This window comes from Barbus barbus (assembly GCF_936440315.1).
Source record: "Barbus barbus genome assembly, chromosome: 5".
NCBI lineage: Eukaryota > Metazoa > Chordata > Actinopteri > Cypriniformes > Cyprinidae > Barbus > Barbus barbus.
This window is the reverse complement of record NC_136733.1, coordinates 3,985,829-3,999,390: the sequence shown is the minus strand read 5'-3', so window position 1 is coordinate 3,999,390 and position 13,562 is coordinate 3,985,829. Positions and strand designations below refer to the sequence as shown.

Sequence of the window (13,562 nt, the reverse complement as noted above, 5' to 3'; positions counted from 1 at the left end):
AACATTGTGCTTGTAAACGTGCTTTGTCAGTGAATATTTATGCAAGAGGACAAGATGGACTTGAAAGAAGCATTATTATAGATTATGGACTCATATTTTGATATAATCAATGGTTTAAAGTTAAAACACAATGGATTTCTGTCTTACAAACACAGCTTTTCACTTCAAGATGTTAACTAATGGACTGGAGTGGTGTGGATTATTGTGATGTTTTTATCAGCTGTTTGGACTCTCATTCTGACGGCACCCATTCACTCTGCTGAGCATCCATTGGTGAGCAAGTGATGTAATGCTACATTTCTCCAAATTGGTTCTGAAGAACAACTCATCTACATCTCGGATGGCCTGGGGGTGAGTACATTTTCTGAAAATGTTTATTTTTGGGTGAACTAACTTTAATTCCAAACCTATAAAAAGTGCCCATTTGCAAAGATGGTGTAATATTTGCTGTGAAAATCCTTGAGGTTTTGAAATGACTGATTTGATCATTTTAAAATCTTTTTTTCTGTCTTTAGGAAAATGTGGTAACGTCTGTGGACTAGCTTCAACATCCCGGCTGTAGCATCTTGGTTTCTTTAGAAAAGAAAAAGTCATGTTGCATTTTGAAAAGTCAAATTCACGGTCTAGTTTGTGCAGTTACCTTCTGTACCATCTGTAAACAAACGGTTTCATAACTATCATTTTGAAACTTACCAACTTAATGATGTCGTGGTTGACCACAAGTACTGCAGAAATGGATTTTTCCACAGCACCACATTGTATACCTGTCAAAATGAAAGATTAAAGTCCATTTTTGAGAAACCTGTTGTGAAATGATGCTCTGGACCACAAAAATTTGGGAAGAAAGTTAATAGAGGTGGCTACTTGGAAAACTTTGGCCCAACCTAAAATATATATATATATATATTTTTAAATGATACCTCAGCACAGCAAAGAGGGTTTAATGCATATTTTATGTAATTTAAAGCGTACAAAGGAAGGTGCAACACTAGAGAAGGTCTGTGGCATCTCAAAGTAACAATTCATAATTTGTCCATTTTTATACTTTTATTTTACATTTTGTCAATTTAAAAACAGTTTTCTAAAATAGGAATGAATCTCATCATTTGTGCCGGCCTATTAAGCATCACGCTTGGCTTCCCACTGCGTTCACCTTTACACAAAGTGAGTTTCACAATAGGTAAAATGTCATTTCTTTAATTTAGATTAAATGCATATTAAAAATTACATTATGATGTAACTTGATATTAAAGAAGTTTAAAATTGAGTTTCATTTAAGTGTAGTTGACCAAACGCTGAAGTTAATGGTAAAACTTCAGTTGCTTATTAGAATGCATATTGGCTGTTTAGAAGGATTTATAAAGCGCACATTTATGCCTTATTCTGCATAAATCATATTTTAGATCCCTTAATCCTACCCCATACCTAAACTTGACTATAATAAGCAACAAATTAGGAGTTTGAAGCAAACTCATACAGTAGTTAATAGTGAGAATTGGTCCTAAAGCTATTGTGACCTTATTAAGACATTAGATATTTGTTGTATTTAATTAGGTCATTAATTTTGATTATGAATTTGAAGTTATAATTTATTTTATAATAAAATGTACATGCTAAGTTATAATTGACAGTATTATATGGATCATGTTTAATTATATACATGAAATTTTAATTATGACAAAGTTAGTCAATTTAATTATATTTTTGTCACAATGTAATGAGACCTTTAAGTTAACTGTAACCTAACCAATTAAAATCATGTTTTTATTTTTTTCATATGAGAAGACTCAGACGTCAGCTGGGTCAAATCTCCCTCTAAAAGACGATAAATAAAACTTCATGACCTTTAAGGGCAATTTACACCAAGGACGATTACTTTAATCTTAACTACATTTTAATAACTGTTCTAAATGTGTGGTCACATTAACAATGTTTGTACATTTTTGCAAACAAAAAAGGTCCATTTGCTCTTGTACAAAGAAGCAATGAAGCCCATTTCCGCTACCGAAATGAAGTTATTTATGCCTCAGTTCTGACTTTTTCTAATAACTATAAGATGTAAATGTGCAACTACAAGAAAGTCAGATTTGTTGAGAGAAACTCAGAATTGTGAAATGTAAACAATTGCAAGAGAAAATTCTGAATCGAGTTTGTTGCAAATCTCGCCCCCTTCTTGAATTGTAAGAAAAAAGTCTGAATTAAGTTAATGTTCCTGGTGTGAACAGGTCTTTATGACTGTAAAGTAAACCATAATGCATTTCTTTCTAATCATTTACTTTGAAACTGTTGGATGGTTTACCAAACAAGATGGTAAACGACCCTCGTGTGAACTTTTTTTTTTTTTTTTATGTAGTGAAACCACAGTGATCAAATTCAACAAAAGCACCATAAAACCCATATAATTTTTGCACTGTATAATTCTTTTGAAGACATTGCCTTTGAGAAACATTACATTTAAAGGGATAGTTCACCCAAAAAAACGTGTTTGACTGACTTCTGCAGAACACACACACAAAATAAAAGGATGTCAGTGGGGTCCAGTGTTGTTTGCAACCCAAAGTATGTTTTTTTTTTTTTTTTTCGAAGAAAATCATAGAGGTTTGGAGTGACTTGAGGGTCAGTAAATGGACAAAATACTAATTTTTGGGTGGACTATACCTAGGACCGTTCTTGACTGACACGGGGCCCAGTATCGAGTTAGGGAGCAGGGCCCCCTTGGTCAGTTCGTGATCACGGTCTTGGGCCCCCTCAAAGCATGGGGCCCAGTGCGACCCATTGACTGCAATTATATGACTGACAGACTGCAACGGTTTGAGTTAAAAAATCTTTGTGTTCTACTGAAGAAACAAAGTCACCTACATCTTGGATGCCCTGGGGGTAAACAGATAAACATCAAATTTTCATTTTTGGGTGAACTCTCCCTTTAATGTGACAAATACGTCACGTCAAAATTCCCGATGTGACATGTCTCCACAATATCTTTGTAACTTGTTTTATATCAATATGTTAAAAAAATGTAATAAACTCAGGTTAAGAGTAATCTACGATATATATTATTAAAATATTAGAATTGTTGCATGGGTTGAAACATACCTTTAGTAATAAAAACATGCATTTTAAAAATTGTTGACTATGGAAGCTGTGCACATTCAAGTTACAAATGGCCGCTTGTGCTCTTACATTAAAAAGAAGACCAGAGAGCAACTGTCACTCATAAAACTGTTACTCAAAAAACCCAAAGGAAAATCCCGAGGTATCCCATGACTCAAGATCTCAACTGAAATTGAATTCATATAGAATTAATAATTTGTGTGAGAAAGACCATCATACTCTTAAATCAATGGTTCAAAAGATGTTTATCTCTAATACAGCCGTTTAGGTTGAAAAAAGTACAGTGTCTCATATGACCTAAAGCTGCATGAACTTGTATTTCACAGCCCTTTCAGCGATGAGCTCACCATTTACTGCTGTCGGCTAAACACAAGACTAAACATATGGAGGTCACAAATAACCCATAACCCAGTCACTGCAGATGTTTATTATATCAGGGTGGAAGCAATCTAATGGTTAATGATTGGGGTGGTGACTGAATTGTGTCTGGTTTGAACCCCGCAGGAGGCAATTAAGTATTGCCACCATTGTATTTCAAAGCAAGGTGCGACAGAAGAACACTTTAGGGAGAGAAAAAAAAAATCATTTAATTCTCAATAATGCCTTAAGGTCAGTCTTAGAAATATCATCAATATCTCATACTCAATGAATCTATTAAAACATGAAAAAATAATGATCAGATTCTTTTCTAGAAGAAAAGCTTAGAGAAACCGAGAAAATGTGATGCAATGTGATCATTTTATTTCTGTAATACAATATTTGTTTGTTTGTTGTCCAGCATTAATCGATAAATAGCATTAAATAATTTTAAAATTAACAAACGTTCGTAAATTATATCCACGGTCCCTGAATGAATATCAAAGCCCATGTTGATACATTATATTAAGGATACTTTTCCTTAATATATACCAAAAATTCTTGACAAATATTGAGGATTCGGTCAACAAAAGCAGATACGTTTATCCTCTTTGTACAGGATTACCTTTAACATTCTTTATGACAAAATGCATGTGGAATAGTACAATTAAAGAAGCCTTAAATATGTTCTTATCGTTTTTAATCAAGCGAGAAAAATATGAGCAGTTCTACAGACTTGAGAGAGGAGCAGCAAGGGAGGAGAGCTTGTATTCTATATATCAGTTCTATAAAAGCTTAACTGAGAGATGATTTCTGAGCCTAAACGTCACTCATGGTGCTCTGTGTTGGGCTCTTCTTCGAGTGTCTGCTCTGCAGACTGTCTTGTGTCTACAGGAGGGGCCCCGATCAGCCCGCCGTCCTGCGCAGTGTTATAAGAGCCACAGGAGCTGCATTTCATCCCCAACACGTGGAAGGAGACAGTGGAGCGAGCCTGGCAGTCATTGCATATGATCTGTGAACATAAAAACACATACGGAATTTTTTTTTTATTACAATTAAAATAGTACGGCCAAATACAATTAAAATAAGTGCGCACTTTGGCAGAATTCAATTCAAATAGTCATTAGTTCGGTAAAATTAAGCATCAGAATGGACACATTTGTTATTTAATGGGGTCACTAAAAGAACATTATTTTGCTAAAAAGAACATTATTTTGTATTTGGTGTAATGCAATGCGTTTACGCGGTTTGAGGTTCAAAACATTGTTGCTCTTCTATGCTGCTCTGCCTTTCTGAAACGTGTCGATTTTTACAAAGCTCATCGTTCTGAGAAGCGAGGCGTGTATGGAGTCAATTTAATGCCATATATATTTACAAGAGAATTGAAGCATTGTGAAAGAAAATAAAGTTTTGCAAACAAAAATTAAAGTATTGAGAAAAATAAATATGCTTTTTGCAACCAAAATTAAAGAATTGCAAAATATAAATGAAACAGAGCAAAAGCATTGATTTTGCAATACATTTTCCATGGCCATATCTACTAATTTATTTGCAACGCTGCTTTTATTTTGCGTTTCAGTCAAGTTTGAGCTTGCGATACCGTTTTTTTCTGCGCGTCTCATTTGTGGCACTGTTTTGACATGGGGGCGGAGTCAAGGGATGGGGGGCGTGTACAACAGGCCTGGGCATGCCTCCCTGGAAGTGAAGCTGGAGTCTTTTTGGTTTAGTTTTGTCGTGGCCACAAGATATTAAGTCGTGGGAAGGTGATAATACTGTATGTCGTAGCACCAGGCTGTCCTTGCGACGTTGGAATTGCCCCACTTTATAGTGTTAACAGCCATTCATAGTGTTCATATTGTAGGCTACTCTCTTCCAGGTTCAGGAAACAGTCATCCGGGCGGTGTTATGCAAATCTTCCCACACCGTGACTCTTTGGTTTTGAGACTTTAATCTTTGCAACTTTAGGGATCTTATCTATGCACAAACAGCTTGTAACACTCCAAAGAGAAAGAAAAACTTGAAAATCACATCATATGACCCCTTTAAGGGAGAAAAACGAAATGTGGAAAATGCCAGCGAAGGAACACATAATAAAACAAATAAAAATAGTCGCAGCATCAGCAGTGAAGGAGAGTGCTGGACTTTCGGTTTGCCCCGCCACTCACTTGAAGATGTTCAGGCAAAAGATGTACGCAGCAATCATCCTTAAATCGCAGAAATGTGGCAAAACATCTCTGGAGAGAATCACAGATTACTAAATTCAAAAGTTCTTTCCATATTTGGACCAAATTAGGCTACGTTTGTGAACGCACATTTTCTGCAATATCACGCATCAAGTCACACTTCCTTACAGACTGCAACTTACAATCACAATGTGCTGTTATTCCTTTCGAGCCAAATTTCACAAAATTCGTCAGCTCCCGACAGCATCAGGTGTTTTATTAAAGGAAAGTAGAATAATTTATTTATTTAAATAAATGTATTCATTTAGATATCATAACATTTAGGCTACAATATGATAAATCTGGTTGGTTTGTATTGGTGACGTAATATATAAATGATATGCGGCCCGTGAGACAAAATGACCAAAGTAGACATATCTGAGCTGAACCTTCAGCATTTTACAACTGCAGGATATGATCACATCTTACAGACTCATAAACGAACATTCACTTCTGCTTGTGTTTGCAATGCTCCTCATTTGTATGCTCATTTAGATTAAATGTCTGCTAAATGAATACATGTAAATGACGGCTCTCTTACCCTGACTGTAGTGTCCTGGTACTCTGTGGGCATGGGAGTCTGGGCAATTTCCTTATCTCTCTCTTCCCAGAACTCCTTCATGTTGAAGGCCGAATGCATACACAGAGGACAGCGGTAAGCACTGCAGGACAGACATATAAACTCGTCTCTCAACTTTACAACATTATCGTATAAGCATTAGTCAGGTTCATGGAGTGCCGTGAGGATCAAAACATGTAAACACAGGTTAGAGGGGCTGGTACTGTATATCAGATGAGGAAGTGTCACTTCTTAAAGTGATAGTTCACCCAAAAATGAAAATTCTGTCATCATTTACTCACCCTCAATTAGTTCCAAACCTGTATGAATGTCTTTGTTCTGCTGAACACAAAGGAAGATATTCTGAAGAATGTGGGAAACAGAGCAGTTCTGGGGCACCAGTATTTTTTCCCCAACTATGGAAGTCAATGGTGCCCCAAAACAGCCTGGTTACAAACTTTCTTCAAAATATCTTCCTTTGTGTTCGGCAGAACAAAGAAATTCATACAGGTTTGGAACTACTTGAGGGCGAGTAAATGATTTTCATTTTTGAGTGAACTATCCCTATAAGTTAATGGAAATGTCAGTTTGAATCTATGCAGAATTAGCAACAAGTCATTAGAAAACAATGCAGTAGACACAAAAAAAACATCACTCCTTACCCAGTTCTGAACATGTCCTCAAAGCATGTTCTGCAAGCAAAAAAGAAAGTGTTTGTACATTTAATCACATTCATTTGATAACACATGGGTCAGGGGACCAGATGATTCACACACTATGATCTTAAACATAGGATTTCAGCATTTTTAATAGAAATGTTATTAATGCAGATATATTTAAAAGACCGTTTAAATATTATTTTGTGACTCTGAAGAATCTATCATGACTTTTTAAATCACTGACACGCATTTGTTCTTGTTTTAAGAATAAACTCACTTTTCAAGATTTTCAAGTTTTCAAGACTATATATCTTCATTTCGCATATCAAGTAAATGCATCTTTTTTTTTTTTCTTTTTTTTTTTATGCTATCATCATTCACAGCCTTTTTTTTTTTTTTTTTTTTTTTTTATATAAGTAAATGCATCTTGATGTAAGGATGTTTAGATATTTGTATTAGGGAAAAAAGAGAGAAAATATATATACATGCAATGGCTAGGAATTTAAGAATTTCTGCTTTGATTTAAGACCTTTTTAAGGCCTTAAAGGGATAGTTCACCCAAAAATGAAAATTAGCCAAAGATTTACTCAGGGCATCCTAGGTGTGTCTGACATTCCTCTTTCAGGCGAACACATTCGGAGTTATATGTCCTGTCCGTTCCAATCTGTATAATTGCAGTGAATGGTGCCCCCGTTTCTGAATCCGAAAAAAAATTGGTTCTCACGAGATTACACGCTTTTTTCCCCTGGAGCTTACTCTCATGAGACTACAGTCTTCTTTCCGGATCTTACGTTGTGCCTTTCCTTACGCATACCTTATACGCTCGACTGCCTTGTCATGAACGTGTCTGCTTGATAAAGCAAAAATCTAAATTTTTCTTAAACTAACACATTGTTTCGCTTCAGATGTCCTTTATTAACACCCCGGAGCCGCGTGGAGTAGTTTTGTGATGGTTGGGTACTTTTTTTGGGATTCAGAAACAGGGGCACCATTCACTGCAATTATACAGATTGGAACAGACAGGACATGTAACTTCGAATGTGTTCGTCTGAAAGAGGAATGTCAGACACACCTAGGCTGTAAATGAGTAAATCTTTGGCTAATTTTCATTTTTGGGTGAACTATTAAGACTTGTCATATAAATTTAGACAAGAGCATAACTAGTAGTGGATACAACTAGTGTGTTATTTCTAGCACAATCAAACACTCACTTGTGTAGCAGATGACCGCAGGGGAGCACATGAGCCCCTATTCTGGACGTGTGGATGTCCTCCATACATACGGGGCAGTTCTGCCTAGAGACATTCTCGACACACTGAAACAGCAAGCACTGATTAATATTTCACTGCTAACAACAAAATGAGCAAGTAACTTTCAAGAATCAGGAGAACACTTTTCATACCTTGTGATTATCTTTAAGATCAGTGGCTAAACATAGATTGCACTTCGTACAATGGAAGTATTTCTCTCTTGGGCCAATTCTAAAGGTAACGGAGAGGTCAATGAGAATCTTACTAAAAAAATTACAAATGTATTGCTTCGGATCAATAATGAAGACCCTTCTAATTTGGATGTTGTTTTGCATGAAAGCGTGTGCTAAATGAATAAACGTAAATGTCATGCAAACCTGCATATCCCGCAGGGCTGGCAGTGGTACTGCTTCTTGTCTTTATCAAAGAGATGGCAAATGTCACAGTAATACTCCCCAAACTTCACTTCACATTCTTTACATATCTGTTGAGCCTGAAGAACACAGAATGCACAAGAGATTTAAATCTTACCAGAGCTGAAAAGTGCAGAAAAAATATATATTCTACATTAAGAAAATATCTATATTTATACGATTTGTTGCATTTTAATGCACTGATTTTATTTTTTACAACAAATACCACCATGATGTATCAATAATTATTATATATGTATAAAATTATTATTATTACATTATTGTAAGGGCTTATAATATATATTCAAATATTACCCAAACATATTACAGGTTGTGTGGGATTCACCCTAGCAAAGTCTAATATACAGGTCCTTTTCAAAAAATTAGCATATTGTGATAAAGTTCATTATTTTCTGTAATGTACTGATAAACATTAGACTTTCATATATTTTAGATTCATTACAACACAACTGAAGTAGTTCAAGCCTTTTATTGTTTTAATATTGATGATTTTGGCATACAGCTCATGAAAACCCAAAATTCTCAAAAATCTCAAAAAATTAGCATATTTCATCCGACCAATAAAAGAAAAGTGTTTTTAATACAAAAAAAAAAGTCAACCTTCAAATAATTATGTTCAGTTATGCACTCAATACTTGGTCAGGAATCCTTTTGCAGAAACGACAGCTTCAATGCGGCGTGGCATGGAGGCAATCAGCCTGTGGCACTGCTGAGGTGTTATGGAGGCCCAGGATGCTTCGATAGCGGCCTTAAGCTCATCCAGAGTGTTGGGTCTTGCGTCTCTCAACTTTCTCTTCACAATATCCCACAGATTCTCTATGGGGTTCAGGTCAGGAGAGTTGGCAGGCCAATTGAGCACAGTAATACCATGGTCAGTAAACCATTTACCAGTGGTTTTGGCACTGTGAGCAGGTGCCAGGTCGTGCTGAAAAATGAAATCTTCATCTCAATAAAGCTTTTCAGCAGATGGAAGCATGAAGTGCTCCAAAATCTCCTGATAGCTAGCTGCATTGACCCTGCCCTTGATAAAACACAGTGGACCAACACCAGCATCACTGACTGTGGGTACTTGACACTGGACTTCAGGCATTTTGGCATTTCCCTCTCCCCAGTCTTCCTCCAGACTCTGGCACCTTGATTTCTGAATGACATGCAAAATTTGCTTTCATCCGAAAAAAGTACTTTGGACCACTGAGCAACAGTCCAGTGCTGCTTCTCTGTAGCCCAGGTCAGGCGCTTCTGCTGCTGTTTCTGGTTCAAAAGTGGCTTGACCTGGGGAATGCGGCACCTGTAGCCCATTTCCTGCACACGCCTGTACACGGTGGCTCTGGATGTTTCTACTCCAGACTCAGTCCACTGCTTCCGCAGGTCCCCCAAGGTCTGGAATCGGTCCTTCTCCACAATCTTCCTCAGGGTCCGGTCACCTCTTCTCGTTGTGCTGCGTTTTCTGCCACACTTTTTCCTTCCCACAGACTTCCCACTGAGGTGCCTTGATACAGCACTCTGGGAACAGCCTATTCGTTCAGAAATTTCTTTCTGTGTCTTACCCTCTTGCTTGAGGGTGTCAATGATGGCCTTCTGGACAGCAGTCAGGTCGGCAGTCTTACCCATGATTGCGGTTTTGAGTAATGAACCAGGCTGGGAGTTTTTAAAAGCCTCAGGAATCTTTTGCAGGTGTTTAGAGTTAATTAGTTGATTCAGATGATTAGGTTAATAGCTCGTTTAGAGAACCTTTTCATGATATGCTAATTTTTTGAGATAGGAATTTTGGGTTTTCATGAGCTGTATGCCAAAATCATCAATATTAAAACAATAAAAGGCTTGAACTACTTCAGTTGTGTTGTAATGAATCTAAAATATATGGAAGTCTAATGTTTATCAGTACATTACAGAAAATAATGAACTTTATCACAATATGTTAATTTTTTGAAAAGGACCTGTATATATCTTAAATAGCTTAAATATGACTTTACCTCCTGAATAGTATTGCATGCTGCACATTTGACCTCTCGGACCTTAAATCGGTCCATTTGATGGTTCTCTTCAGCATCATGACAGAGTCTGCACACATAAAACTTCCCACAGCAGGGCGCCTAAAGAGAGAGACAGACCACAAACATTATCACTGCAGATCAGTGCACAATTGCACATGCAGCAGTCCAGTTCTAGCGCCACTGTATTACACATGCAACAGTCCAGTTAGTAGCACCACTGTATTGCACATGCAACAGTCCAGTTAGTAGCACCACTCTATTGCACATGCAACAGTCCAGTTAGTAGCACCACTCTATTGCACATGCAATAGTCCAGTTAGTTGCACCACTGTATTGCACATGCAACAGTCCAGTTAGTAGCACCACTCTATTGCACATGCAACAGTCCAGTTAGTAGCACCACTCTATTGCACATGCAATAGTCCAGTTAGTTGCACCACTGTATTGCACATGCAACAGTCCAGTTAGTTGCACCACTGTATTGCACATGCAACAGTCCAGTTAGTAGCACCACTCTATTGCACATGCAGCAGTCCAGTTAGTAGCACCACTCTATTGCACATGCAACAGTCCAGTTAGTAGCACCACTCTATTGCACATGCAACAGTCCAGTTAGTAGCACCACTCTATTGCACATGCAACAGTCCAGTTAGTAGCACCACTCTATTGCACATGCAGCAGTCCAGTTAGTAGCACCACTCTATTGCACATGCAACAGTCCAGTTAGTAGCACCACTCTATTGCACATGCAACAGTCCAGTTAGTTGCACCACTGTATTACACATGCAACAGTCCAGTTCTAGCACCACTGTATTACACATGCAATAGTCCAGTTAGTAGCACCACTGTATTGCACATGCAACAGTCCAGTTAGTAGCACCACTCTATTGCACATGCAACAGTCCAGTTAGTTGCACCACTGTATTACACATGCAACAGTCCAGTTCTAGCACCACTGTATTACACATGCAATAGTCCAGTTAGTAGCACCACTGTATTGCACATGCAACAGTCCAGTTAGTAGCACCACTCTATTGCACATGCAGCAGTCCAGTTAGTAGCACCACTGTATTGCACATGCAACAGTCCAGTTAGTAGCACCACTGTATTGCACATGCAGCAGTCCAGTTAGTAGCACCACTGTAAGTGCATCCATGTTGAAGCAAGAACATCACTGACATCAACATGCTGCAGGAACAAAACCCTAAACTGTCTATTTCTTTGCCCCAATGAGCAGAGCAACGAGTCTAAACTAAAATATATCGAATTAGTTGCCTTTAAGCCAACACTAATTAGATTTTAGTTCCTAAAATAATCTTATATGAAGCATAAAAACCTGTCAATAGGCCTTCAGTGATGCACATTCCCAACAGTTCGCTAGTATGCTAATTATAATTGCTTCAATCACGCATTCCCGTGCGACCAAGCAAGCATTTACCAAAATAATCACTCTTAATATTTGGCAGCGGGAAGCATATGCGAAACACAACGTCTACATGCAATTAAATGTCGCTCACTTTTAACAAACAGCTGCGAACGTAATGCTCACATCCTACTTGTGTAGCAGCCATGTTTCACTTAAATGCTAGAAAACTTTATTTAAAAGTCCTTCATTTGCATTGTGTCTACAGGGTGTGCCTACGAGTGTAATTAAAACGTTTTTACAAATAAATGTTACAGGTTCATACAATTGTAATGTAAATGTAAAATCTTAAATGTATAAAAATAACTCTTTTTGTAAAACCCTGTATTTATTGTGGGGATTTTTTTGAATACATTGTAAATTAAAGTAATATGAATTTTTATAATTTACTGACAGAACAATAGCTATATAAATATTGCTGAAATTTAAAACTGATAAAAATAAATGTTTTTAAAATGAAGCATACAAATGCGGCATTAAATTATTCAAATATTTACTTAAAATATCAGGGGGTACTTTAAGTAAATAATTTATGTTCGGCTGACAAAAAAGTTTGAAAACCCCTGTATTTGGCTATAAGTAATATAAAATATATAAAACTTGATATATAAAATATACATTATATTTTATAAAATGTATGAATGTATATTTTATAATATATATATATATATATATATATATATATATATATATATATATATATATATATATATATATATATATATATTATAAAATATCTATATTTTAAATAATATTTAAAAAATAGTTAAATAGTTATTAAATTAATTTAATAATAGTTCAAATATAATGTGTAGTCCTAAAGAAACGATAATATGAAGAAAGTTGTCACAAGTCTTATATCTCAGCATTCTGTGATCAATTAAACATCAATTATTTTATTAATAATTATTAATTTAAAAATGCATTCATTTAAATTTATTATTGTTAATTATATAATTGTAATATTTTTAATATATTTTGTAAATTCCTCCAAATTTGAATCATATTTCTGTAACAGAAGTTATAAACAAAAGCACAACTAGCCCATTACACTAAACCATTCTGTCCTAGATCCATCTTTTATAGATTTGTATTATACATTTGATCCTTTGCTATGTGTTACCATGTGACCTGCAAACTGCCAAATCCACCCATTTTAGGGGACTTGTCATGAACTGACCACATTACCACAGCATCTGCCATCTGGCATAAACAAATCTTTGATGAAGTTATACTACAGCATTAATGTTCATGTTTTATTTTCAACTTTTCATCCGGTTACAGAATCACATTTAGCCACATAACACTGATGCTATCCTGTTTTATCTTCACAGTTTTGATGACCTGACCTTTTGAACTTGACCTGACTGACAACCAAAACAGAAGATTCATCTAATTAACGTGTCCGATTAACTGAATTAACACTGTATTTAGCCTCCAGGCAATTCCTTATTTGTTCTCAGCAGTGTGTTTTGCTCTTTGAGGCCATACAAGTTCAGTTAACTTTAGGTCAAACACTTCTTTTTCTGAAGGAGTAACAAAATATATAGAAA

The 13,562-nt window shown here is 36.2% G+C and overlaps 1 protein-coding gene across 2 annotated transcripts; it reads right to left on the bottom strand.

Moving 5' to 3' along the window:
* Positions 1–2,347: 2,347 nt before the first annotated feature.
* LOC306870002 (RING finger and CHY zinc finger domain-containing protein 1-like) lies at positions 2,348–12,181 on the bottom strand. 2 transcript variants are annotated; one of them, XM_079417011.1, is made up of 8 exons: positions 12,104–12,181; positions 10,566–10,685; positions 8,536–8,651; positions 8,311–8,389; positions 8,120–8,223; positions 6,912–6,941; positions 6,232–6,352; positions 2,348–4,480 (listed from the first exon to the last, which is right to left on the bottom strand). In XM_079417011.1, the coding sequence occupies exons 1-8, from the start codon at positions 12,155–12,157 to the stop codon at positions 4,295–4,297; spliced, it is 810 nt and encodes a 269-aa protein (XP_079273137.1). In that variant the 5' UTR covers positions 12,158–12,181; the 3' UTR covers positions 2,348–4,294. The 2 variants fall into 2 exon arrangements, with proteins under 2 accessions (XP_079273137.1, XP_079273138.1); XM_079417012.1 differs by having other exon boundaries at positions 3,676–4,480; positions 12,136–12,176.
* Positions 12,182–13,562: the final 1,381 nt, after the last annotated feature.

Bases quoted from the DNA above. Each gene is read 5' to 3' on its own strand.
- LOC306870002 (XM_079417011.1), bottom strand. From the start codon at position 12,157: ATGGCTGCTACACAAGTAGGATGTGAGCATTACGTTCGCAGCTGTTTG. The intron at 6,353-6,911 runs GTAAGGAGTGAT...TCTGTCCTGCAG, and splicing joins GAGGACATGTTCAGAACTGG to TGCTTACCGCTGTCCTCTGT. The intron at 4,481-6,231 runs GTAAGAGAGCCG...TTATGTTCACAG, and splicing joins ACCAGGACACTACAGTCAGG to ATCATATGCAATGACTGCCA.